At 39.5% G+C, this 26,816-nt stretch overlaps 2 protein-coding genes across 4 annotated transcripts; one reads left to right on the top strand and one right to left on the bottom strand.

Moving 5' to 3' along the window:
- Positions 1-1,637: 1,637 nt before the first annotated feature.
- On the bottom strand, positions 1,638-6,794 carry zgpat (zinc finger, CCCH-type with G patch domain). Its single transcript, XM_055048699.1, is given in 8 exon segments — positions 1,638-2,017; positions 2,622-2,970; positions 2,973-3,026; positions 3,188-3,310; positions 3,407-3,568; positions 4,541-4,674; positions 5,272-5,924; positions 6,664-6,794. Coding segments are annotated over 7 exon segments (1,560 nt in total). The 5' UTR covers positions 5,871-5,924; positions 6,664-6,794; the 3' UTR covers positions 1,638-1,878.
- A 1,167-nt stretch (positions 6,795-7,961) lies between these two features.
- tti1 (TELO2 interacting protein 1) lies at positions 7,962-25,797 on the top strand. 3 transcript variants are annotated; one of them, XM_055048601.1, is made up of 14 exons: positions 7,962-8,100; positions 9,060-9,854; positions 10,349-10,686; positions 10,757-11,012; positions 14,614-14,791; positions 15,376-15,671; positions 15,941-16,357; positions 16,443-16,602; positions 17,430-17,594; positions 17,774-17,919; positions 18,634-18,774; positions 19,561-19,765; positions 24,650-24,737; positions 25,324-25,797. In XM_055048601.1, exons 2-14 carry the CDS (start codon positions 9,129-9,131, stop codon positions 25,526-25,528), a joined length of 3,321 nt encoding a protein of 1,106 aa, XP_054904576.1. In that variant the 5' UTR covers positions 7,962-8,100; positions 9,060-9,128; the 3' UTR covers positions 25,529-25,797. The 3 variants fall into 3 exon arrangements, with proteins under 3 accessions (XP_054904576.1, XP_054904574.1, XP_054904575.1); XM_055048599.1 differs by having other exon boundaries at positions 9,072-9,854; XM_055048600.1 differs by having other exon boundaries at positions 9,112-9,854.
- The last annotated feature ends 1,019 nt before the right edge of the window (positions 25,798-26,816 follow it).

Consider the following 26,816-nt stretch of genomic DNA (forward strand, 5'->3'; position numbering starts at 1 on the left):
CTAACGTTCTTTCGTACAAAAATGAATTTAGATTTTATAAGTAAGATTTTAAGGACAAACAACTGGAGGGGAATGAGGTGGAGCAAGGCTTTATTGTTGATGGCAGTTGTTCCCCTTTGTCCTCCTGATGTTTTGGCAGTAGTGGGCTTTATTCAACAGTAATCTGACAGGAAGGTGGGAAACACATGCAGCAAATCTCTTTCGATTCGATTCGATTTCGGCAGGGCAACGTCGAGATCTGTAACCTCTGCATGCAATGAGCATGCGCTAACCAGTGGACGGCGCACGCTAGAATGGAAGAACGCGTGGGTAGTGCCATAAGATTTGTGGTTCCTTCATGCTGAATTACTGTTAAATAAAGCCCACCAGCGCCGAAAACAGTTCCTTAAAAAATCTTCCTCTGGCACAAACCTTACATTTAGATTATGTAGATGGAGCAAAAATAAACATATAAGAATATGAATATTTAATCTGCAGCAGCCGTGTTAAGCCTTTTCAGAGGCATTGGAGACATTCAGCAGCCAACCTGCCTGGAGACTGAGTGCCAAGCTGCTGCCCAGATTTATTATTAAACAGGGAGGTTATTGGAGCTTCACAGATGCCATGTGTGATATATGATGTCTGGGCATTGCTTTAAAACGATGCATACTCCTGTCGATGGAATAGTAAAAACTCTGTTATACTCAGTAAATGGTACAAAGCTCCACAGCAGCCTCCAGTCTGAATCTATCTCACTAAAATACAGATGAATGTTTATTAGTACGCTGCAAAAACATTCACCTTAAAGAACCCAACACTTTTCCTGTTCTAACTGGATATTCCAATATATTTTTAGGGGTTTAATTAGACACAAAGTGTGAAGTGAAAGGAAATGAATGCTAGTAGAAATCTGTTAAAGTTTTCATCCCCTTTTACTCTGATAGCACAAAAACAGCAGCCATAACCTTAAAAGGATGGTAACATGTATTTTCCAGGGTCTTGGTGTCATTTTATAGCACAATGTAGTAATGAAAACATTGGATATAAGAGAAATTTGATGCCTTGAAATCGGGCCTCTGTTTCTTTGAGAAGCTCCTTCACTTTTTTGATCTGTTATCTTTTTTATGACATAATTACATTGAATTTACACAACAGAATGCTAATAATACTTTAGATTTTTTTTGTCATTATGTTGAAAACTAGGTTTTTATATCAGTTCCCTCTATATTCTTTTTGTATACGTTAAAGTGAAATGATGGTTATTTAAATATGACTACACGTTTCCTATTATAGACATTTATCAGAAATGTGCTCTTTTTTTAATGTGCATGTGTTTAAAAATGCATGTGTCTCCGAAATGTGTCTCCGATATGTTTTTGTAACTAAACTGAGGGTAAAAACTGCTCTTTGGGTTGTAAAGGTTTCAGACCCTGCACCTAGATGCACAATTTTTATGTTAAAACACGGCAGTGGCAGCATCATGCTGCGAGGATGCTGAATACAATTACTGAAGTTTTTAAACCCAAGTATTATTTTCTTTCCAGAATTAAACACTATTTTATTAGCTTTATTTTTGTGATGCCACAAAATGTGGGGCAAATGTTTAGCTGTGGTGTCAGAACCAAAAAAAAAAAAAAAAAAAAAAACACGTCATGACATGACAAATAAAAATGTATTTTTAACAACATTGTTAAATTTCCATAAACCATCCACAATAAACAACAACTAAAAAAAGAATTCTGCTGCTGGCTAAAAGCCATGATGCTGGTAGAAAATCATCCAGAAGGAATCCTTTAAATTAAAAAATAAGAAAAAATAAAAAAACAAGGCAGAGAAGTGACAATAAGCAGTGAATATGAGTTAATTAGATGCCAGCAGTGCCTCTCTCTGACTGTGTAGTTAGAACTCTGTCATCTTCTTGTGTGTGTCTGCCTTCTTGTGGTCCCTCTGGATGGATAGCTCATGTGCTTTCTGCTGGGCCAGCAGGCGGCGGGCCGCTGACAGCTTCTCTTCCAGCTGCTTCACTCTTGATGAATCCCTTTGCACAAACACAAACAACAAATAGATGTGAAGGCGGACGGGGGAGATGACAAGTCAGGTTGGTTTTAGCAGCACTGTTTCTTCACAAGATGTTCCCATCTTAGTTACAGTTCACATTGTTCCCACAGTTCTTGTTTGGGAATATGCATTTATTACTTCGACTTGTTTCAAAACGTTTTCTGAAATATAATAGAGCATTTTTTTCCCTTCCCAAAGGACTGGAAAATAATAAGATGGCAAATTAGGGCCATTGGAAATAGGGAAAAAAGAGGAGTGAATTTCAGCCAAAAAACTCAAAAATGGTGAAACTAATTTAAGAAGTTTTCAAGAAAAATACCTTGAAATGTTCATCTTGAAAAGTTACAAATTTGCCAGAGATAAAGATTTCAGAAGTTTGAAATTTTTGAGTTTTGAAACTCCTGAAAGTTTTTTCTAGAAAATTTCAGAATTTAATCTAATAATTTCTGAGTTTTTTCTATCAAATTCAGAAGCACATTTGTGTGTTACTGTGACTGAATACAGGGACAGTAACTTGAATCGGGCAGGGTTCTTATTGTTTTCTGATTTTACAGAAGCAGTTAGTGACTATATTCAGTACTGACCTGCCCATCTGTCTGCCGAGGGACTCGCTCAGTTTCTGGATCTCCCTCTGGGTCTGAGCCACCCTTTCTGCGGCCTGGAAGAGCTTCACATTCAGGCTCTTCTTGGTGCTTTTCCTGGCCCTGTAAGCCTCCACCCCGGTCACTTCCGCCACCCCAGCAGTAGCAGCAGAATCTGAGCTCTTGTCTCCCAGCTTGTGGTTTAAAAAATCAAACACGGTACGGTGGCCTCCGGTGGAGACTTTCGGCTTTCTGCGGCGCTTTTGCCGGCTGGTTTGGGCGCCACCTTGAGCAGCCATGCTGTGGGTACGCCTCTGTGTCAGCTTGGCACACTCATCCAGAGACGTTCCTTGGGCAGGACCACGGCCATCACCGGCTCCACCCGACCCTCCTGCAGCTTCCCTAGGCCTGGGAGGCAAAAAAAAGCTCTGAAATATTTTTTCTGTGTGTGTATTTGTGTTTAAAAAGAATCAGCACCAGCACAGTTTTGAAATAATTATAGAATTAGTTAATATTTTCATTAATATTTCAACTTTTCTATATGAAGTTGATCAGCGAGTTTTTCTCACCTTTTCCAAACTCGTAGCCCATTTTGAGCAATAGTTTGGATCCAATGCCTCTGGTATGAGCCTCCCAGCCCCCGAAGTTAGCACTGCTCACTGCTTTAGATGATTCTGTGGTAGAGTCGAGAACTGCCAAAAAATAACAGAAAAGGAAAGGTTGAAGCAAACATTGACAGGTTCAATTTAAATAGTATATTTGGTCTATACGTAATTGGCTTTATGAACCTTTAGCATATCCCACTGCATCTTCATCTCCAGCGTCATCTGAAACAGAGTCAGAGGAGAGCGGGTCGTCTTCCCTGAGGGGGGGGATGACCCCGTCGGCCTCGACGACAGCGTCTTTCATCAGCGAGTCGAACTTTACAGTGAAGAAACCACTGTCAATTTCTGACAGGAGAGAAAACATTACAGATCAATAATATAACATTATCTATGTGATACATAACTTTCATAAAACGTTTATTTTTCACATATTTGTTGTAACTGTTACGGTCCTCACAGTACAATATGAGACAGAGAATCTGTGAGAATAATCATCCTTCTTTGGCTCCTCCTAGTGGTCAAACTGCCTTCAGCAGAAAGATGGTCCCGGTCAGAATTAACCAATCAGAGCCAGGAGGCAGGACTTAGAAGTGTCAATCACACTCTGTGTTGCCAGATTGAGCTTCAGTTGAATATGTTCGGCTGGAAAAAACAACTCTGGGACAGGTTGTTAAAATTTGGGCTGCTTCTCAGAACATTTGGCAAGTTCATAGTAAAATTCTATCGACATATTTGTGGCTGTGTGGCAGAAAAGCACAAAACCTATGTACTGTAATAAAATTCCACGTTATTACACTCATTTCAGTAGTCCATTTATTTTGAAATGTTGAGAAAAGTGTGCCCAAAGTCAGTCCTCGAGAGCAGGCATCCTGCGTGTTTTAGTTCTCTCCCTAGTGGTAGTAACAACCTCCTCAGCAAGTCAATGTTCTCCTTAGGCCTTCTAACAACATTAGAAGGCCTAATGTTCTCCTTAGAGAACATTAGGCATAATGACCCATAATGTTATTGTTATGCATCAAATGCATAACAATAACATTTATGATAATTTGATGCAGGTGTGCTAAACTAGGAAGAGAACATGCAGGAAGCCGGCTCTCAAGGACCGACTTTGGGCACCCCCGGTCTAGAATCTGCTGAACTAGTTACACTGAATCAAGTGTTTGATCAAGTGTCACTGTGTAAAACAAAATAATTTAAAAAATAAAAAATAAATACCAGTGCAGCTTCAGGATTTAGAAGTCCATGAGTCAAGTGTTTTTTTTTGTTGTTGTTGTTTTTTTGTGTTTCATTTATTATGTATCAACAGCAAAGAATTACCTTTTATCCTGGCCGGGTACCAGATGCCATCCTCATGTCGAGCCAAGCAGGCAGAACCTTCTTCAAGGTTACTGAGGTCGCAGTCCAAGAACTCACGGAGCTCGGACACATACACCACCTCCCCATGGGAAAACCTTCATCAGAAAACACCAGAGAAATGGAGGTCATAGAAAAACTAATTCACTGAGGCTCCTGATCAAACTCAGATTTAGGGAACAGGTTGGAATGGGGACAGAGAGTCAGACACCATTTATCTACAGGCAGATTTCTTTCTTTATAGTTTCCTTTCAGAGATGCCCATCTCATCAGATGAAAATCAGTTTAAATCCAATTCATCCAGAGATGAAATAATTTTGTTCTGGATTTTAGGCAAATAAAATATTTTTGGTCTAATCTTGTCCCAGAGGCTATCTGGTGAATTAATAGGGTTGAATAGTTTGATACAGCACTACAGCTATTTTAGAAAGAAAAATAATGAGTAAATGAGTAAACTCAGAAATTTTTAGATACATCTAAATAAATTTTAAAAAATAAAACATGGACATTTAAAAGTTTGAAAAGATGAGGATTTGCTAGAAAAGACTCAGTGATTTTGAGATTAATTTTGGAAATTTTCTAGAAAAAATTTGGAAATTTCTGAGTTTCAGAAGTCCAATTTTATTCAGAATGGTTGAATTAAGAAAATTTGTTCACATAAAATTAACTTTAAAACAGGTCGCTAAAGGTTTTACCTGCAGTTGTCCTGAAAGCGACATTTGTCCTCCAGGTAGAAAGGACATGGCTTCATGGATTTCTGGGTGGGGTAGACGAAAAGCACTCGGACCTGCGCCTCGTTTCCCTCTGGCGGCTCTGCCCCGACCACCATGGCGTTGTGGTACTCCAGCGTCCCCCAGGAAGTCCTGTAGGGGGCTCTCACCTTGGTACCGCTAAGTGCATCCTCTCCCTCTTCGTCTTCCTCTTCTCCATCTCCCTTTCTGCCTTCCTCGTCCTTCTCTCTGGAGTCGGAGCCGCTGCCTGAACATTCTCCCAGATCCGAGTAAAAAGCAGCGAACTCTGCGCTCAAGTTCTCATCTAACCTGGTGGTGTCAGCCGCCACTTTGCAGGTGTTCCCATGCGGCTCAGTAATGTCCTCTAAGCTGGCCAGCAGCCGGCTCTTTTTGACAGACACCAGACTGGCCTCTGTGAGTTCTATCAGCTGACAGAGGTCCTCCTTCAGTTTGAGCAGGTCTGGCTGCTGGCTGGGGTCCAGGCCTGCAGACAAGGCTGTCTCCACCTGTTGCAGCTGAGCACCATAGGCGGCGATGGCGGCATCCAGGGTCGCTTCATCCATGCCTACAGCTTGGCACCAGGACGGGCAGGAGAGGTCAGCATCAAACTGTGCCGACTGCAGAAGACGATGGAGGTTTAGAGATGATTTAGACAGGATCACGAACAGGATGTAGGATAGACATGTATCATATTGTTTATGATGTATCTGGAACATTCCTTATAAGAATTTTGATTTGTCTTGACCAGGGGTCCCCAAAGTCGGTCCTCGAGGGCCGGCATCGAGGATGCATGTTTTAGTTCTCTCCTTGGAGGTAGTTAGAATGTCAATGTTCTTCTTAGGCCTCTAACGAGCCATCATTTTGATCCATTAAAGGTGCATTAAATCAGGTGGAGAACTAAAACATGCAGAATGCCAGCCCTCAAGGACTGACTTTGGGGACCCCTGGTCTTGACATTAACATTAATGTTGTTAAAAACAAAACTGACATTATTGGAAATGTTATTATTTTTACTGTTTTCTCAATTATTCCCTTCACATCTTTTTGGTGTAAAGATGTACATCCAAAAGGTGTACGTCCTCCAGTTTTACATCTTTTCACTGCCAGTAAGGGGTCGGGTTAGTCTCATCTAAGGAGACATGCTTTAGATGAGACTAAATTTATTAATTTATTCACAGTTCTGACTGTGAATAAATTAAGCTCACTTACTGTGCCATAAAGTAAGCTACAGTCAAACGTTTTTACTATTGCAGACAAGAGACTGAAACCAATTGAGATGTCGTTTTAACTGCTAGCCGTGTTTCGGGTTAGACTGGACCAATACTATCTATAGAAGCACATTTATTCATTTATTACCTCAGTAAGTAGTCGGCTTCTCTGTCATCAGCTCTGGCTCCGGTAAAAGCAACAGTAACATGATGATTATTTTAATAAACACACAGTCAGGTAAAAAAGCTCTGGACAGGACAGACCGGGGTCAGTTTAGGAAAAATGAGCAAAGGCTGTACTTCCGTTCAAACTGCTGTTCTTTCACAATAAAATAAAGCCGTCGCGTTCCCTAGACAGTTACAGCCATTGGAAAGGTAAAAACTGAGTTAATTGCTTTTAAACAATTGGCACACGGGCCTGTTCTATTTCAAATGTGAACTTTATTATTGAAGCTCTTTAATTTAAAAATTAAATAAAACTCTAGCGGTCATTAGGCAAGAGGCACAGTACACCCTGAACTAAGACAAAACAGATAAACACAAGACCAACAGTCAAGCATACACACACCTCAAACCAATAAAGACAAGTCATGTTTTTGGACATTTTGGAAGAAGCTGGAGTACCTGGAGAGAACACATGCAAACAGATAGAGAATGAGTTCAGGTCAGGATTAGAGCTCAAATATTTGCTGCAAAACAACAGTATTACCAATTACCGTTGAGTCGGAATAATAATATTGATTGGGTCTGAACTGAACTTGTGTATCTTGGGAATTGCCTTTAGATGACATTTGTTTTAAATTAGCTTCTTGTTAACATTTGTCGTGGAGGTAAAGCGAGTACAGTTTAATCATTATCTAATTGTGAATTTGTGTTTTATCAATAAACTAACATGCAAAGAACTCCAAACTGAGTGGGTCACAGGTCAGTCAAGCAGTGCAGTCCAAGAATTAAATAGAAGAGTATCTAAATTAAGGCCTCCTCTGCAGTAGTAAATTAGCTGCCTAAATCCGAATAAGCCTAAGAAATACATTTAGGAAAATTTCTATAATTTGGGCTGTGATTTGCATAACAGTGATTGGGAGTAGATGGAGTGTCCGTCCAGGAAAACTGTAGTTGTTCCTGGACCAGTAAGTGGAAGGCAATGGATGGCTGGTTGGAAATGAGTTCCTTTGTGCTCAAATCTAAATGAAACCATAAGGTAAATCAACAATCAGAAATCTGTTTTTTAAATGCATTTTTAAATGTAATTATATTCTAATAATATATACTGCATACATTTTTCTATTATATTCTGTTGTTGTAGTTTATAACATAGACGTAATAAAGAGTTAGTAAAGATACTTTGTTATATCTGTTTGTACTGAAAGGATCTAATTCTGAAAAGAACCGGAAATTATTACTTACCGTCACAAATGTGCGTCACTGACGCAGAATGATGTCGGAGACTTCATCGAATACAGCGGTGACTTTGTTGGGTCGATATGTTTTTCTGTCTTTCTTTGTTTTGTTTTTTGTTTTGTACTGTAGTTTAATTTTCTCAGTGACGTCTCAACGGCAAGTCCTAACTGTTGCTGGCATGAAGGTAGGATGTTATTTTCCACTGTGTCTCTATAGTATTGAAGCTGTTTAGCCTAGTTTTATCACTGAGGTTGGACATCACATTTTACTAACACCATTTTGTCAGTAGGTAAAGAGGATGGATGTACGACGGCGTGATGGGGTCATTATAAATAGAACATTTAAAAAAATGCTTTTTCTAGAAATTTTCTAGAAAAAACATGGACGTTTGAGTTTAAGTTTAAGAAGTCGAAAATGTTTGACTTTCGAAACAAATTTTGTATTTGTGGCTTTCTTTCTGCAGACAGCAAGCACAGTAAACATGCAGCGTGACTTCGACTGATAATTTCTCCATACTGTACAAGAATATAGCAATAATATAACATCTGCTTCTAATACTATACCGTTATCAGAAGTCGAAAACTCAAAGTCAAATTTGTATATTGGAGCAATAGAAACGCTGATTACTGAATGCAATGTACAGAACTTGAACCAGTTACTTAAAATATTTGTATTATTGGAATTAAACCAGAATTAAAGATGAGTAATTACCATACACATAAATCTGTTTATTACCATTGGATCCAACCCTTCACTGTCTGACTCTTCCTCTCAAGTAATGTTGAAGTCATTCTTTTTTATAAACTATATGGCTCAAATAAATGTGTGGCAGTCCTTCAGTAGAACTAGTTTTCTTGTCTTCATAACTCCAACTGGCTTCTTCTCCCAAAACAGCAGATAAATCGCTTCCTCCACTTCTTTGTATTTAAAATTTGGTTTGACTTACTCTCATTACATCACAAGATGTGTTTGATTCTGTGTGTTTTGATTAAAACAGCACAAGGAAGTTTATTGTAGTTTGTGAGAAATATTTATTATTAAAAGCTTTTATGAAAGCACAGTAGTTAATCTTTTTTAATTATATATGTAATTTTATAGTATCAGTGTGACTTTAACCTGAAGAACACATTCATTAAAGTACAGCCGATGTAACAGTACTGAAGGTGTTACATCGGCTGCCTGTGCTCTCTTACAGAAGTGGCTCTTGCTGTGATGCCTCCAGCCATGTCTCAGATTAATGACCCGAAGATTGCCTTCGCTTATCTGCGCCCAGCCTGCGTCCTGCTCACCAAGGAGCCCACTGTGACCAATGTGGAGTCGTTGAGCGAGCAGCTGAAAGACATCGATGATGCCTCGCTGCAGCAGCTGCAAGAGTATGTGCTCTTCCCCTTGCGCTTCGTCCTCAAAGTCCCGGGACAGAAGAAGGAAAAGATGGTGCAGTGTGTGGCCGAGACAATGAGCCACGTTCTGGAGAGAACTTGTGTCCGGAGCTGGGACATGCTACGTGAAGTCTTCTCTGAGCTCTGCTTCTGCCTCTGCTCCCCCACGGACCCGGGCCAACCTGCAGATACGTCAGAAGAGCTGAAATCTGCTGTGCTGCAGTGCCTGGATGCTCTGCTCCACGCCGCTTATGGCGACGTAGTGTTCAGACTGTACGAACCCTCGATGCTGCCCGGATTGGGTGCTGCCGTGTCGCTGCTGTTGGCTTTAGGAGAGAAGGACAAATCCAGAGAGATTCAGACGGCGGCCTTGAAGTGCCTCCAGGCTTTGATTCTGCATTGCGACTGCAACCAGGAGCATGTTGCCCCATTGTGGGATGAGCGATGTTCTGTAGGCAGCACGATGGCTTCCTTCTTACCTGGGGTCACTTCGGCTGCAGCAAGGATCATCACTGGAGATCTGAGGCAAGGCCATGCGGTTACTGTCAGGGCCTTAAAGGTAAAAACACTGCAGATGCATCTTTGCTACAAATAATTAAGCATTTGCTAAAAGAATGACATTGGATTTTAGGCAATACAACATTTAATTCATTATTTCAAAATTGGAACTCAACTATTGGTTCATTTTCTTTTGTATTTCTAATATTGCATAAAAAACTGGAGAATGCGTTCATTTTTAAAATTTCTTTAATTGTCAGAATAATTGATAGAATAAGTCATTCCTAAAATAATGATTAGTAATATTATTCACATTATATTATGTTACAGTGCAAACTTTAATGCATTTTACTTGGAATTCATGACATAGACTAAGACAAAGTAGCACTGCAGTTAACAGTTATTTTACCAATCAGTGATTCTGACGATTAATCAAGTAATCTGATATTTCCATGTAGTATTTTGCATTGCTCACGAATCACAATAATGTGCAAAGAAAATAATAAAACAAACTGTGAATAGTTTAAGGAAAATAATATTCCTGCTCTGGTTCAGGTGTGGTCTGGGTGTGTGGTTCTGGTCATGGAAGACGCCCAGCTGCAGCGCAGTGAGTCCTGCAGCACCGTGTTGCCAGAGATGGGGAGGATCGGCCAGCTGGTGGTGCAGCGAACGAAAGACTGGGTGAAGGCATCGGCGAGGAAGCTGTGTGTGCTGCTGAGGAGGATCATTTCCTGCTCCTCTGCCCACCAGCACTGGAGAGTGAGGCTGGAGACGGTGGAGCTGGCCGACCGTCTGCTGGCAGCGTGCGGTCAGTCGCTGAAAGAGTGCCTGGGTCCACTGCTAGAAGCTCTGGTGGGAGCGATCAACGACGAAGACCCCAGAGTCAGACAGAGGTTTGTTGTAGTGTTTTTTACTGAGTGGAAAAAGAATGAGAATGGCCCGACTTGATGTCTTCTTGTTCAGGTGTGAGGTCGCTCTGAGAGATGTGTCCCTAAGGAGTCAGAGTGCTCCTAGCAGTAAGAATCTGACTGACGTCCTGTCTGAGAATCTCCATTCGTTAGCCACCTCCCTCCCCCGGCTGATGAGGACTGCCGATGACCAGAAGAAACTGTTTGTCCTCAGCGTGTTGCTTGGTTACCTGAAAGTCCTGGGACCGCTTGTCTCTGTGGTTCTAAACTCTGCTGCACACCTGGACAGGATCTCTAAAGCATTGATGCAGGTAACAATTTGGTTTAATATTTTAATACTCTTCAGAATTGAACTATGTGGAGATGATGCAAGGGGGAAGTCTTTGATTTGGTTAAAATCTTTGGTGCACAACTAATTGATCAGACCAAGTTGTTGTTTTTCAAGTCACAAATAAGACCCAAGTCTTTCCACTCCAATCCTGGGTGTCCCCGCATCCTTAAAAAGTCTTAAATTCATGTACCTATGATTAAGGCCTTAAAATAAATAAGACAAAATGTAAATTAGCCTTAAATATGCTAATCATAGGTCTTAAAACTAGTTGTGGTTGGACTATTAACTATTTTTCCTCACTGAACTTTTCAAGAATTTTATTTATGCTAAATGTTTCAAATGTCTAGCTTAAAATCTGTTTTCTGTGTATGGTTGTAATGAAAATATCAAGCAGTAACTTGGGTCTTTCTTTGTTCATGTTGTTTCTTTGCTCTTGACTCACATTTTCTGAAATGTTATTTTACATTATACAACATTCCATTTTGTTTTTATCGCCTCTCAGCTGCATCAGATTTGGTCTTTTTAATCAACTTTGCAAGTTTACCCAATTACAGAAAGAAAATTAGTATGGAAAGAATTTTGATTATTCAACAATTATTCATTTAGTTTTAGAAACATGTTGCATTTATTACATTGGAACAATAAAATAAGAATAACCTAAATGTCCAAAATGGAAAGCATTTAATTAAGTTTAATACTAATTGTGTCTGTTGTTGAATGGATTGTTTCTGTGATCATTTGAACTGAAATTGAGACTGAAGATTTTTCCATAGCTCTATTACATATGATTAAATCTATAAGTAGGACAGGATGAATTGGAGGAAGATGCATTTGTGTGGGAGAAATTGCCACAAGGTGGTGCTCTCATGTCAAACTTCAATAAAGAACACAACACATCAAATTCCCTCTATTTAAAGGCAGAATGATTCAAATTTATATGTGGATGACAATTTAAAAGACTCTGTGTATAACTCTCATCATAAGAACAATGAGAAGGTGAAAGTCATATGATCCCTGTTTCTTTATCTCTATATTTTTCTTTATAGATGCATTTGAAGTCCATGCATTATTTTTATTTTTGAATGAATGCAGATGGAAAAAAAAGCAGACTTGTTGAAAAAGCAAATGAGCAAAGTGTTAAAACCGTCACCATTTGCTCTCAATTTCAAATGCTTCACACCATCAAAAAATTGCTTATGTTAAATCAATCAATCAATCAATCAATCAAATTTTATTTGTATAGCACATTTCAGCTACAAGGCATTTCAAAGTGCTTTACATCATAAACACAAAACACAAAGGCATGCAACATAGAATAAAATACCAAGGTTTTTTTTTTTTTTCCCCTCCTTTTTCCCTTTCTTCCCCCTTCCCTTTGACACGGAATTTAAGCGCCTGTTACCGCCGGACTCCGCCGTCCGTTTAACCACGGGTATTCGCCGGGCCCCGTTGCCCACAACAGGAAAAAATAAAAAATTACATACATATCCACAAAATCAAATCCATACATTACATTTCAAATGCAACTCTAAACAGGTGCGTTTTTACTTGAGATTTGAAGGAAGTCAGGGTTTCCGCTGTTTTACAGTTTTCTGGAAGTTTGTTCCAAATCTTTGGTCCATAGATGCTGAAAGCTGCTTCTCCTCTTTTGGTTCTGGTTCTGGGGATGCAAAGCAGACCAGAACCAGAAGACCTGAGAGGTCTGGAAGGTTGATACAACAGCAGATCTTTGATGTATTGTGGTGCTAAACCGTTCAGTGATTTGTAAACTAACAACAGTATTTTAAAATCTATTCTTTGAGCTACAGGGAGCCAGTGGAGGGACTTTAAAACTGGTGTTATGTGCTCTATTTTCCTGGTTCTAGTGAGAACGCGAGCAGCAGCGTTCTGGATCAGTTGCAGCTGTTTGATTGATTTGTTGGATCAAACAAACACAAAAAGCCATTTTCAAATGACAATTTTATTTATTACGAGGAAAAACTATCCAAACCAACCAGGCGCTGGGTGCAAATTGATTTGCCCTTCTCACACAGTTTTGGTTCAGTCTCACTACTTGAGAAATTAATTAAACAGAACCTTCCTTGTTTTTTCATACATCAGCTTGAGTTGACAATTCATCCAGGAAGTCAAAAACAACCCAGAACAATTGTTGGCCTCACTTGCCTCAGTGAAGGTTAGTGCACATGATTAAGCTCAATAAGAAACACGCTGGACCAAAATGGCCTTCAGTTCCAAGGTGAAAGCGAATGCTGGCCGAAAACAAACACATCTTACATTTATCAACAACCTGATGATCTACAAAATGTTTTTTTGTGGATTCACAAGACAAAATTAGATTTTTTTAATAAGGTTTCTGCATTGTTGTTCTGCTTTGAGCTCACCATCTCAATAAACTAAAGTGAAGGTTTTGGAGTAGCCCAGAGATCGGCAACCCAACATGTTGAAAGAGCCATATTGGACCTGAAAAACAAATCTGTTTGGAGCCGCAAAAAAGTAAAAGCCGTATATAAGGCTTTTATATAAGCCAAAACAGGCTCTAGGTGTTTATATTAGCGTATTATCAAAATGACTAAGTGTATACATAATTAGTATTTATGATTAAATGTTTATTTTCCCTGCAGTGCGTCCTGGAAGGAATGACGCAACACGTGACTCTTCTGTTGTACGATGGTGCTTTATGTTACCCTTCTGTTACAATATGAATACATTTACAAAATTAAAGAAACGCAATAAAGAAATCAGATTCTTGATATCATTTTTATTATGAAGAGCGACAGGGAAAGTGTCATTTTTTCCCCTTTTTGGAACACAGAAAATCTGCCCCTTGAAATGCAGTTTGTATAATGACGATCGCTCTTTGTGAATAATTACCGTTAAGTGTGTGATCAAAAAAACAACAAACGGAGTGTAATAAAACGGCAGCCTTTTGAAAATGTAAAGTATATAAAATTAAGAGTTTAAGTTCAATTTCTGTGCAAATGCCAAGCAAGTCAGTGCAACAGTAACACAAAGCAGCCATGAGCAACCCGACCTGAGCAACAACACAAAATAATATCGCTAAGTGTCATTCTAAATGTATACTGATGAAAATTACTGTATCGCTAATTTATGTATGTTTTCAGTTTTTTACTTTTTTCCAAAAAATTTGTAGTTTCGGCTTTCATTGAGGTGCCCTCCAGAAAGTACGGTACTCTTAGTTATTTGACAACTTGTCACTGCAGAGCGAACATTCAGTCAATTCTTCCACACTGGCAACAAATGCAGAGGATTCGGTCCAAGAATTGCAGAATTGAATGTTTCTTCTATACATTTTTATAGCATTGGAAAACATTAAGAATGATTGTGTCGTGTTTGTCCTCCTACAGAAGCCATAATAAAACAAAAATTATATTTCCCAGCCCCATCTTTTCCCATTTTCAAACATTTTTGATGAAGCTCCAAAGAGCCGCGGGTTGCCGACCCCTGGAGTAGCCCAAAGTCTGGAGATAAAATTGGTCATTACATGAGCTCTAATGGACTTTCTGGTCTTTTCCTGGAGAAGTCTCAGTTTATCCTAAATGATTATTAAAATGTGTTTTCAGGTGCTGGAGCTGGATGTGACAGATGTTCGTATTGTGGAGGAGCGGAGCTCCACTAATCCTATAGAGAGCAGCTCTGGCTCACACCACTCCAACAGCACTCACACTCAGAGAAAACACTTCCTGTTCTTCACTGACATCAAGATCTACTGCGTGCTCATGGAAATCTGCCGAACATTAGGTACTATTATACGGCGGAGTAATATAAAAAAATATATAATATGAGAATAAAGTATTCAAATTACAAGAATAAAGTCATAATACTACAACAGTAAAGTTGTACAAGAATAATGTTGAAATAATACGAGAATAAAGTCATAATATTATATTACGATTTTATTCTTGTATCACTATTATTAGTAATTCTACTACGATTTAATTGTTGATCAATTTAATCGTGGCTGTCAAACAACAGCCAAATGTAATCAGTTTTCATCACTAATATGAAGCCAAGAGTCCTTGACGTTTTAGGACCAGATTAAAAGATTAAGTTCAGCTAAGTCCTGCTTTATTTATGCAGCACTTTCAGCAAAAACAAATGAAACTTAAATAAAACTTATTTTAGCCTGTATGTGTATTTTAGACCCATAAAAATTAGATAAACGCCACAGAAACTTCAGGTTCCGTTGCATAATTCTTGTTTCTGTCTGATGAAGATAAAACATCAATAACAAATAAAAAACCCTGAACAAAAGCCACAAATATGAACTTTACAACAATTTACCACAGTTCTGACATTTTTTTAGCGACTTTTTCATTTTCCAGGTTACTACGGCAACATCTACCTTCTCTCCGACCACATGTTGGACTTGTATCGGCAGTCCTGTGCGTACAGGAAGCAGGCCGCCATGGTCCTAAATGAGCTGGTGGGCGGTGCCGCCGGCGTCTCGGTGGCAGCAGCGGCCGGCTGTTTGGACGCTGGGGACTGCCCAGCTCCCCCTGCCTCCAAGGAAGACCTGAAAGCAGTGGTGGAATCTATCATGGAGGAGTACACCAGCCTGAACAACTGGCACCTGAAGACTGTGAGCGAGGAGACGGACATAGACCGTCAGGATAAGCAGGTGAGGCTTCCAGCAAAGAAAGCTGATGACAAGATCAGCTGTTTTTAAATTCTGTTACTTACGCAGTTAGTTTCTTATTTAGTTATAAGAAAGGAGAGAAATAAAGATGGAGTGAATCAAGGTTTTCAGAGTTTTTTCCAGGACTTCACTTACAATAATTACTGACCAGAAGAACTTCAAGCTAAATTTGAACACTGATGGTACTGGAGAAAAATGATGTATTGTCCAGCATCATTCATCATCACAGGTCAACTTGTCATTGTTTTCAGATGCTGAGTCCTTTTAATCTCCAGTCCATCTCCTGCGGTGACATCATCAGAAACACCTCAAATCCACTTCATCAAACTCCTTCTTCATTCGCCTGCCCTTTGACCCCACTGCCTACATCTGCCATTCATCAGCTGAACAGCAACATCTGGCAGCTGTGCGTCCAACTAGAGGGCATGGCCCGCTTTGCCCAGGCGCTGAAGCGTGACTTCCGGCCGCTGCTGATAACAGCGCTCTACCCACTTCTGGAGAAGGCCGGTGATGAGTCGCTGCTGGTTAGCCAGGTGGCGCTGGGTACCATGAAGGAGGTCGGCACGGCCTGTGGTTACGCCTCCCTGAAGGAGATGATCAGAGACAACTCGGACTACCTGCTCAACGATGTCTCAGTGAACCTGCAGAGGCTTGGTCAACACCCACAGGTACAGATTCAGAGGAGTTCAATTATCAAGCATCGGTTCAGCTGTTCCTAACCCTGTGACGCCATTTTCCCATTCGACCGACCAGGCTCCGCAAGTATTAACAGTGATGCTGGCTCACTCTGACTGCAGCCTGCTGCCTCTAGTTGGGGACATCGTACAGGATGTTCTGATGGCTCTAGATCTCAGCTATGACCAGTCAGCCACTCTGTTTGCCTCTGTGCTGCACGCACTCATGAAGGCACTGGGTAAGGAGATACCAGCTGATTACATCACACTCATCTGTATTGCTAGGTTTTCATAATTCAATTCACTTTCAATTCACAATTTGCTTCAACATTGCTTTAAATACTTCCGTAGGAGTTCAGTAATAAGTAGTATTCAGAGTTTTCGTTTAAGCCTTTTTGTTCAATATTGGAAATACATTAAAAAGTGCAAATAATCAAATAATTAAATTTCTATTTTAAATGGTGCCTGAAATAAAATAACATATTCATTTAGTGAAAACTTGATCATTTGTGGTAAAGGATGCAGCTAAAACATACTTTTAACAGTACTTCCAGGTTCAAACCTCCACTTAGTGTATGGTTGATCTGATGACTGTTTTTTGGTTTAACCATTTAATAAATATATTGCAAAATGTGCTTAATAGGAGATTGTTTTGAGCCAGGTGAAGCTAGAACTGCAGCTTGACGAGTTGTGGGTAGAACATATTTACAAAAAGAGTTTTAGTTTTTATATTAAATCAAAATTCTCATATTTTATGTACAGTTTTGGCTTAATTATTGCTTTGACTGTGTTGTTCATTTAAAAAATTACCTTTTTTAGAGGCTCTATAGTTACCAATTATTCTATTATTAAATTAGTTGAAGACTTATTTCAATAATCGATTCATCAGAATTAATCCAATTTATTTAAGTATAACTTATTTATTTGACGCAAACCCACTGATTAGGACAGTCCTTATTTTATCCACCTCTACTGTTCTGTGACGTGCAGACCATTTCTAGTTGTCATTTTGTGAATAAATAATCTGTTGTTGAATTAATAGTAATGTCATTTTTTTCCCTTTTAGCCAGCTGGTTCCCTCCGTCATGCTGTAGGACCAATAAGCCTCCCAGTTCTAGGTCTTCTGCTGAGCTAGAAGATTTTGATATCTGTCAGTTCCTGTTGGATTACCAAAAGCAGAAGGAATTGGCTGAAGGCATTACGACTGAAGCGGAAGAGATGGACGACCTTGGTAATATTTAGGCATTACCAAGAACAAACTGACATTATTAAGATTTTATTCATAAAATGTTATGGCAAGCCAGAGCCTGCCATAACATACAGACACATGGTTCATATAAATGAATTTAGGTTAAAGAGGCAGGACTCAACCAGGAAGCTTATTACAGCTAAAGCTAACTGTCCTTCCAGAGGTGCCACCTCCTGCAGAGTGTGAGGAAGCTGATGATGGACCCGACGTGAAGGCACAACTCCCACCACACCTTAATATTGCGATAGATGTCATGAAGCGCTGCGTCCACCTGTTGTCTGACCCCAGCCTCAGACTCCGGCTCAAGGTGACGGGTTATCTGTGGAAGAAAAGTCAAATCATTCAGAGCTACCATCCTGCAACGTTTACCATTTATCACTTTCCTTTGACTTAACATTTATGTACTGCTTTTTGTCATATCATATACAATCTCCAGCAAGGCCCTGTAGATTTAGATTTCTCTTGATTTAGAAAAAGTAGGTGTTATCACCAGTTGGCTGGACAATGTTCATTTTTGTCACTGCAAATCCATACGAAGCGAGGCGCACTCTGCTACATACACAATGTTTGGTACTAAGCAGGTCAGGCAGCAGAGAGTCACATGCAGAATGAAAAGCACAAAAGCTGCTACCAAGGGCCACCAATATACCCCAGATATTTCACAGTTTTTGCTATGCATGATTGTCAGACAGCAAAATCCTTCCAATCATTTTTTATATTTGTAGTTTTCCGGTCTTAAATTTTATTACATTTATTTCCTTAAATTTTAAAAATGTAAGAAATTTTAAAGTCTTAGTTTTAAATTTTTCTTCCTGAAATCTGCAGATACATGTTATTGCCCAACTCTAACATCAAAGTCATTAAACTTTGATGAACACTCTCCTACCTTATAGGATGAAATCAAAATAAGAAGTCAGATAGGGTCAAAAGTTCTTGGTCACTTAAATCTAGCATTCATGGATAAACCACACCTATGCGTGGTCACAATATTTCTGACTGTTATTTACTCCTCCTTCAAAAGGTTCTAGATGTGCTGGAGCTGTGTGTGTACGTGCTGAGTGAGAGGGAAGACGAGTTGCTGCCCATGGCTCATCACTGCTGGCCAGCTCTGCTTCAGAGACTCACAGCTGATGACCCAATAGCAGTCCTCAGAGCCTTCAAGGTTGGTTTACAACTTAGCTTTACTCGGAGTTATGGTTGTTTGACAAGCTTTTTTAAACATTGGAACAAAATGCAGTCAAAAGCATATCAGAAGAGAAATCTCAACGTAAATTTTACACATAACAAGGACTGTAGACAAAGTGTGGATCTTTTGGGTAAAATTGTTAATACATTATTAAATTCTCTAAAGTTGGGGTGGGTGCACATCCTTAAAAAGTCTTAAATTCAGCATCTAAAATTAAGGCCTTAAAATGTCTAAATTCATTTAGAAAATTTAATTTGGCCTTAAATGTTAATAACAGGCTGTTGTGGAAGAACTATTTTATATTCAATATTCTATGGAGTTCACTTTTCTAAAAAGTAAAAGGTTTGCATAAGACAAACGTCTTCATTACGCTAACTAACTGATAGTAAACACTTGCTAGTGTAACTGGCTAGCTTTTTTGTATTCAACATTGGTAAGTGTGAATTTATCACCAGCTGGCCGGTCAGCGTTTGTCTTTGCCACTGGCTCACTTCTATTGCAGTCTGTACAGTGCTACCTGCGTTCAGCGCAAAAAGCTTGGCACTATTATATAAAATATGTAATTTTCTTAAAGTTCATCCATCAGGTTATTACAAAGTCTTACATTTAAATTGGTTGAACCTGCAGAAACCCTTAAGCTTTGTGGTTACCCTTAATAACTAGAATGTTTTTAGAGGTAACACCTGTTTTCATGTAGCCTTTTCTTGTTATGTTTTTATTCGTTTTTAATTGATTTGAACTTAACAATTTCTCCACAATTAGGTGCTGTGTACGCTGGGTGAAACCTGCGGTGACTTCCTGCGAAGGAGGGTTTCTAAGGAAGTGCTACCGAAGCTGAGTGTCTCACTGGCACGGCAGGCTCCGGTCAGCGCCAAGGCCGGCCCAGTCTACACACACACTCTGGCCTACAAGCTGCAGCTGGCTGTGCTGCAGGGCCTGGGCTCGCTATGTCAGAGACTGGATCTGGGTAAGAGAAACCAGACACACCTACAAAGGTAGCACATGTCTGACATTTGAGCTCTTTAGACCTGGATGGTTTTATTTTGTTTGTCTAAGACCTTCAAAAAATTGCCTGATTTCTGAAATTAAAAATTGTGAGATATTTATGAAGACTGATGGAGATCTCTTCCTATCTGGGTGTTTTATTCAGCTTGAATAAGTATAAATTTCATTGCATGTTTTATGAGGCTATTCTTCTTATTTGTTTATTCATTTCATTAGATTTAGCACATTATTTTACACTGTGTAGTTGTATTCTTGTACCACCATGTGGCAGTGTTGTATATCACTGACAATTACAGCCTAACTTGTGCTTCTTTCTGTTTCTGTGCTAATATTTACTACATTAATCTGTGATTTAGTTTTTTCATGGGTAGAAATATCCACATGGGTTCATACAATCAAGACCGCTAGTGTTGAGAAGAAGGTTGGTGCTTTCGATGAGAGTCAGCATCCCCTCTGATTTCTAGATTAGTATGTTGTTTTATTTAAAAAAATGTAATTATAAATTCAATTTGCTCTCATGCATAAACCATAATGGAAAATCAGCAGTGAAAAAGCCTGGAGGCAGTGGAAGCGTTAGGGTTCAGCATATTTTAAAGATGACTTTGAAGATTCAAAGCCCAGCCAGCTGAGCCAACAGGAAGCCAGTGAGTCCTCAGCTGCTCACACAGTAACGCCTGCTCGCAAGCTCCATTACACAGCAGTACAGCAAGAAACACTGCTAAATGTGCAATCAGCATGACTATTTGATTTCTATGTCTGGTAATGTGTTTATCCTTTTTACTCAATATAAGCCCAACTTTGAGCATATAAACTCAAAATATGCAGTAGAAGTTGCCAATTTTGTAAATAGCTGCTGAATTTTCATCTATGTATAATTATCAGCTTTTGAAATATACATTAACGTTACAGTATGTTGCAACAGTATTCATAAGTCTTGAAATTTTCTACATGTTGTCATATTACAACCACACATTTTTTGTCAGGTATTTTTTCAAAGTTGTGCATACTAGCATGTCTTTAAAAAGTTAGAATATTATGAAAAAATTAAGCATGTTATGTCCCTCATTTCAGAAAGTTAGATTAATTAGATTCATTCCATATTTCTCATTTATCTGAGAAATATCTCAAATAAATGCTTGAGATATTTCAAGCATTTATTTCTTATCATTTTGATGATTATTTGATGATAATGGAAACTCAAAATTCAGTGTCTCAGAAAACTTGGTTATAAGATAAGATCAATTAAGAAAAGATTTTAAAAAGACATTTCAGGCTGCTGAAAAGTATGTTCATTTCCATGGACAATGTACTTACATGAACTAGTGCATCGGTGCGCCAAGGTCCAGATGCAGTCACCCTGTGGTTCAGCTGAGGTGTGGTGGAAACCCAGATTGCTTTGGTAGCTGCCTGCAGATCAGCTGCCTTGTTGGGCCTGATGCTTCTTGTCTTCATGTTGACAGCAGCCCAGATTTTCAAGTGGGTCAAGGTCAGGAGAGTTTGGTAGTTTGCTGGCCAATCAAGAACAGGAACGCCATGGTCATTGGACCAGCTGGTGGTACCTTTTGCAGTGTGGACAGTCGTCTCCAGTCTCAGCTGATTAAGTTTGAGTTTCTGAAATATCACACATTTTCTGAAAGACTACATTTTAGATTTCTATAAGCTATAAACCACAATCATCAACAGTCAAAGAAATGAGCTGCATTAAACATTTTCAGTCACCACATCCAGAACGTCTTCATATAAATCCATAAACATTTTGTGGTTGTGACTTTGTGCAATGTGGAAATGCACAAAGGCTTTTTAAAGGCTCTGCAGATTTTTGACTGATTTGAAGTTTTTTTAGAGAGAATGGAGGTTTGAAGCTGAGTGGATTTTCTGGCCTGCTCCGCTTCTCTGTGGAGAAGTGAAATGGGTGATGGTGAGATTAGGAGTGTTGCACCCTCCGTCTGAAACCCAACACTGACAGATGAGGAGTAAGCAGCCTGCGTGTCATAGAGTATCTAATACCAGCTGTCTCGTCAGCTGGTTTTAGATTTAACAGTAATGATGTCTGCAGCGGAAATCATATTTGTTTTATTTAAATTGTAGATTTTCCTCTCTGACTTTTGTTCTGAACAAATGAAGTTTTTTCTAATATAACCTAACGTTTTCCCTTTTGCCTCATAACATTGTCTTATGAGCCTTTTCTGAACTGTATTTCACTGATCCCAAAACATCCTCGCCATTAAGCTTCTTTTAATCAGAAAGTTATTCTTGAATCAATAAGATGGTAAATCAACATGGAAAACATGCACCACCTGCCCTGTCTTTGTTCTGATAGGCTGCTGTTTGAAGCCCATGCTAGCTATCAGGTCCTATTTAGCTTTGAAACAGGACTCATTCAGTTTGGAGATGAAACATCCCAACAGCAGTGAAACAGAACTGGTAGTTGAAGACAATATTTGCTTTCATTTCATATTTTACTTGTTTTGATATGGTTAGCATTTCTGCAAACAAAATGTGTCACTTTGACCATGAGGGCCACTGCTTAGGCCTATGTTAACTGTTTTGAAAATGTGGAGCTGGCAGCTGCATGAAAGCAATCAAAAACAGCAATATGGAGAAAATAGAGAAAAAAGGGGAGAAAAATAAACGGATGGAAAATGCTCACTGGAAAGAAAACATTATATGGATGTAAACCATTAAACTGACTGAAATTGTTAAATGGACGGATGAATGGATGAGCTCTCATATTTATTGATATATTGGCTTCGTCAATATTAATCCATTAACTGGGTCTTCCAGTTGCCCCAAATTCTGACCCAGAAATTTAATATGGCTGCCTCAGGTATAAAATGTAGTGCTACTTGTTAGACAACTAATACATAGTCATACACAGTCTTAAATGCCATTAATAGTTGATGGACATTGCTACTGTATTGCAGAAACTACTTACCTTTACCGTTATTGTAGGGTTAAAGGTCAAGTCAAATTGATTTGTACTTGACTTGACTTATACTTTAACACATTTCAGCAACAAGGCAGCTCAAAGTGTTTTACACCAAAAAACATACAGTAACTAATTATGAAACAAGCAATAAACATTATATTTTGTCAAATACCATCATCAAAACCATCAAGCAAATACACTGATCAAATATATTGATCAATATATTTCACTTACTATTAATCAAAGACCTCTCTAACCAGCTGGGTTTGTAGAACTCAGTGTTTCAACCGTTTTTCAGTTTTCCGGAAGTTTGTTCCAGATTTGTGGTGCATAGAAGCTGATTGCTGCTTCTCAATGTTTGGTTCTGCTCTTAATCAGAACCAGATCCAAAAGTCCTGATTGGTCTGAAAGGCTGATACAACAGCAGCAGATCTTTAATGTATTGTGTTTTTAAGCCGTTCAGTGATTCAGTTTTTCTTGATCTTGCTCTGACATTCGTCCTTTAAGCCTGGAAAGCTGTTCATGTGGTAGAAGACCGACTTTGTAACAGTCTATGTGTCGCAGAAGGGTCAGGTGTGATCGCTACTCCCTGATTTGGGCCTGATCTCTAGTTTCAGTTGTAGCTAGTGACTGATCTCTGAGAACATCAATTAGTAAATGTAGTGGGGTTCCCAGAACCTCGGTTCATTTCATCAAGTTAAATAAAAAGCAGTGTTATGCTCCAGAGCCTTACGATGGAAACTCAGCCTCTTACACACCCATTGGAGAGCGTTGGAAACCTCATTTAACTGGAACCATGTAAACATCGTCTTATCAGCCTGAGGAAAGAAAAGGCCATGCTTCTCCTGTTGGCTTTCCTGCCTAGAACTTAATTCTGTTCCCCTGTTCTGTCAGAAGGAAAGAGATTTAGTGTCAGAGATGAAGAGAATGTGAAAGAGCAGAAGAGAAACAGTCAACGACTGCAGCCTTACTTGTGTGAATACCGATTTGGCTGCCGCTTACCTCTGGGACACTCGCAGCAAGCCAATTACCAAGCCTTAGTCACAGCGAGGGAAAGACAGAACCACTGATTGACTGAAGCCAATGATACATTCCAACCCGGCTCAACTTTCAGCTGCATTTCCTCACCACCTAACAGCAGCCAGCCTTTTTTAGTGCTGCTCACCCTATACAGCCTTGATTCAATGAAAGTCTACAGGCTGAGTGCAAAAGAAAAGAAGAAAGGGAATAAAAGCAGTTGCTAAATAATCCTATTTAACTCTGAAATGTACGCTGCTGCTTTTATTCTTGACTCACATCAAGTAGGCATGTGCCAGCCAAGTGTGGGCTGAATTGGTAAACAGAGTAAGCAGAGAAGGAGACAGACATGTTTTGAAATGAGGCTTGAAAGGCAGCCCAGTTTGCAGCTTAGGGATTTGGTAAATGTCTGCTGGGAAGGATGGAAAACGAAAGAGAGAGAGAGGGACAAATGGAGGGGGAAAGGCGATGAAAGAGTGGTGAGAAAGTCAAGTGGAGAGAGAGAGAGGAGAAGCTATCAACGTTATGACAAATACTGCGAAATGACAGATAAGGGAATGGAGGCAGGTGCATCTGACTACATCAAAGTGCAAAAGAAGAAACAAATATGTGGGGAAGGAAAGAGGAGAAACAGACACTTCCTTAAATGTGGAAGGGTGTATGTGCGAAATCCAGCCTGAGGGAGATTTTCCCTCCCCCACCTCAATGATTTTTCCTGAGCTCGTTAGGAGAGAGCAAAGGTGAAGTCCAGGCTGGAACTACGTTTTTATCCTCCTGCGATGTTTCACCAACAATCTGGGAACAGAGCGGTTTGGTCAGCGCTTTGGAAAAGCCTTGCAGGTGTCGTGATGGGGATGTTCTGTTTGGTGTTCACATGTTGGTGTCTGTTTGGTTTTGCAGGCGAGGCAGACCTTGATGTTGTTTCTGAAGCCTGTCTGCCCTACCTGAGCTGCAGACAGCCAATCAGGCTGCAGGAGGCCTGTCTGAGGTGAGACCTGCATGGAGGAGGGAATTTGATTCTGCTGGAACGTATGTACTGTAGCTTGTCATTCCTGAAGAAAATATGGCAAAATAAAGCACCAAATAAAACAATACTGTCAAGGTTAAAATCTGATGACTTAATGGTCTTTATAATAAAGGTCATACATTGTCTTAGAAACTAATGTTTTAAAAATGCTAGCTGCACTAACCATGTAAATTTTTGACATAAAATGCTAACGACACTTCACCCTGTCTTGTGACCTGCCTCCATCAAGTGTCTTGATGAAATTAAAACCTTTGTTTTGTCTCTGTTAGATCTCCATCAGATTTTATTGATGTTTTTCCAATTTGTGCATTTATTTTTGTTTTGAAACTCTATCATGTTCACAGAGATGCAGCACATATTATATTTCTTTTCTTTTAACTTTTATTTTATGAACATGAAGCAAAAAAGGAATCATTTTTAGTTGTCACCGTCTGTTTTCTACAGCTCTATAAAAAACTGAGAAGATATAATCATAAGACTTACAGTGTCTCAGTGCTGTTCAACATGTGAGCTGCACAATCAACATTGCTCTGTCTCTCCTTCACAGCGTTTTCCGTCACTTAATCCAGCTGGATCCAGACAGCTTCTGGTTTATGCTGAATCAGATCCACTGCCCTTCATCCTACATGTCACCCCCCCACCCTGACCTCCAACCCATGCAGGTGGGTGGGACGGGCCGGACTAGAGACGAGTACACAGACAACGTGCTGAAGCTGCTGAGGGAGGAGTTTGCCTCCAACTCAGACAGGTAACCAGCTCTGACCACAAACGGTCAACTGATATGTTATGGTGTTAAACAAAAACACCATAACTTCTACGCTAACTTCCAAGCCAGGAACAAAGCTGGCCTCTCTTTCCACTCCCTGAGAGGTCTGACTTTTCTTCTGTCTGACAGACGGGTGGATATTGAACATAAAAATAAAATGTTAATTTTCACGTCATTTCTTTATTGTTCAAAGAACTGACTGAATTGTCCTGCTTGTTTTGAATAAATCAACAATTCATCCATATAAAATTTAAACTTTGGGTCTTTTTCTTGGTTTAAAGATTTATCTTTCTGGTGTGCATCTTATTATAAATCCTTTTTAAAGTTCTATATTTACCTCTTTTTAACGTGTCAAATCTATCAGGATTATTTTGAATTTTCCACATATCCAAGTCAATAAGGAAAATACATTTGCTGATACTGAGTCTGATTTCTCTTAAATTCAATAAATCTGTGTTTGTGTTTTAGGAGGTTTTCAGTAAGTCAGAATATCATGAAAAAGTTAATTCATATCTGGAATTAAATAAAAAGAAAAAACACCTTAATTTTGATTAATGAAAGCAACCCTAAAATCTCTTTCCCCAAAAATCTGTTTCATAAGACATGTTTTTAAAAACAAAATTTTTTAATACAGAAATATTAACTTATGGCTAACACAATCAAACACAGGACTAAACTGTTTTACAGCAGATAAAGATGATTGTTGAAGATGTCGGCTGTTCTCAGTGCTGTACTGAAATTATTTCCAGCTGCTGGGTTTTGGTACAAAAGGCCTTTTTTTCTTCACCTGAGTACACAGTGAACAGCTGAGCTCTGTCCTTTTCAGGACAACGTTGTGAAACGTGAACATCCTGACAATGGAATCTAGCAGGGGTCAAAGGGTCATGTGTAAAGGAAGAAAACAGGAAGTCACCTCTGTTATCACATCCCCTCAGTGAGGTGAGCGGTGAAAGCTGCCTTCCTCCCTGCTCTGTAATCAGTGTGCATGTGCAGTGTCTGATGTGTGCATGTGCGTCGGGTACAAGATGGTCACATGTTTTGTATTTAGCTGGCCCTGGCTTTAATGCTAGCGAGCGTGGCACAGCGTCTCTTTATCTCCTCCTGTGCTGTTGCTATTTATCCTGCTGCCACTGCTGACAATAGCACCATTAGTCATCAGCTGCAGAGGGAGGGACATGCTTTGCAGTCCCCATTAAACACAGTCAACAGCTTAACGCTGTTTCTCCTTAATGTGGGCAGACAGACACATGCAGAGAGCTAAAAGCAAAACCAGA

This window comes from Poeciliopsis prolifica, unplaced genomic scaffold (genome assembly GCF_027474105.1).
Source record: "Poeciliopsis prolifica strain line A6 unplaced genomic scaffold, Auburn_PproV2 SCAFFOLD027, whole genome shotgun sequence".
Taxonomy (NCBI): Eukaryota; Metazoa; Chordata; class Actinopteri; order Cyprinodontiformes; family Poeciliidae; genus Poeciliopsis; species Poeciliopsis prolifica.

Coding starts and splice junctions, on each gene's coding strand:
- tti1 (XM_055048601.1), top strand. CDS start 9,129: ATGCCTCCAGCCATGTCTCAGATTAATGACCCGAAGATTGCCTTCGCT. Junction 16,358..16,442: donor GGCTTGGTCAACACCCACAG/GTACAGATTCAG, acceptor TCGACCGACCAG/GCTCCGCAAGTATTAACAGT. Junction 18,775..19,560: donor CAGTCCTCAGAGCCTTCAAG/GTTGGTTTACAA, acceptor CTCCACAATTAG/GTGCTGTGTACGCTGGGTGA.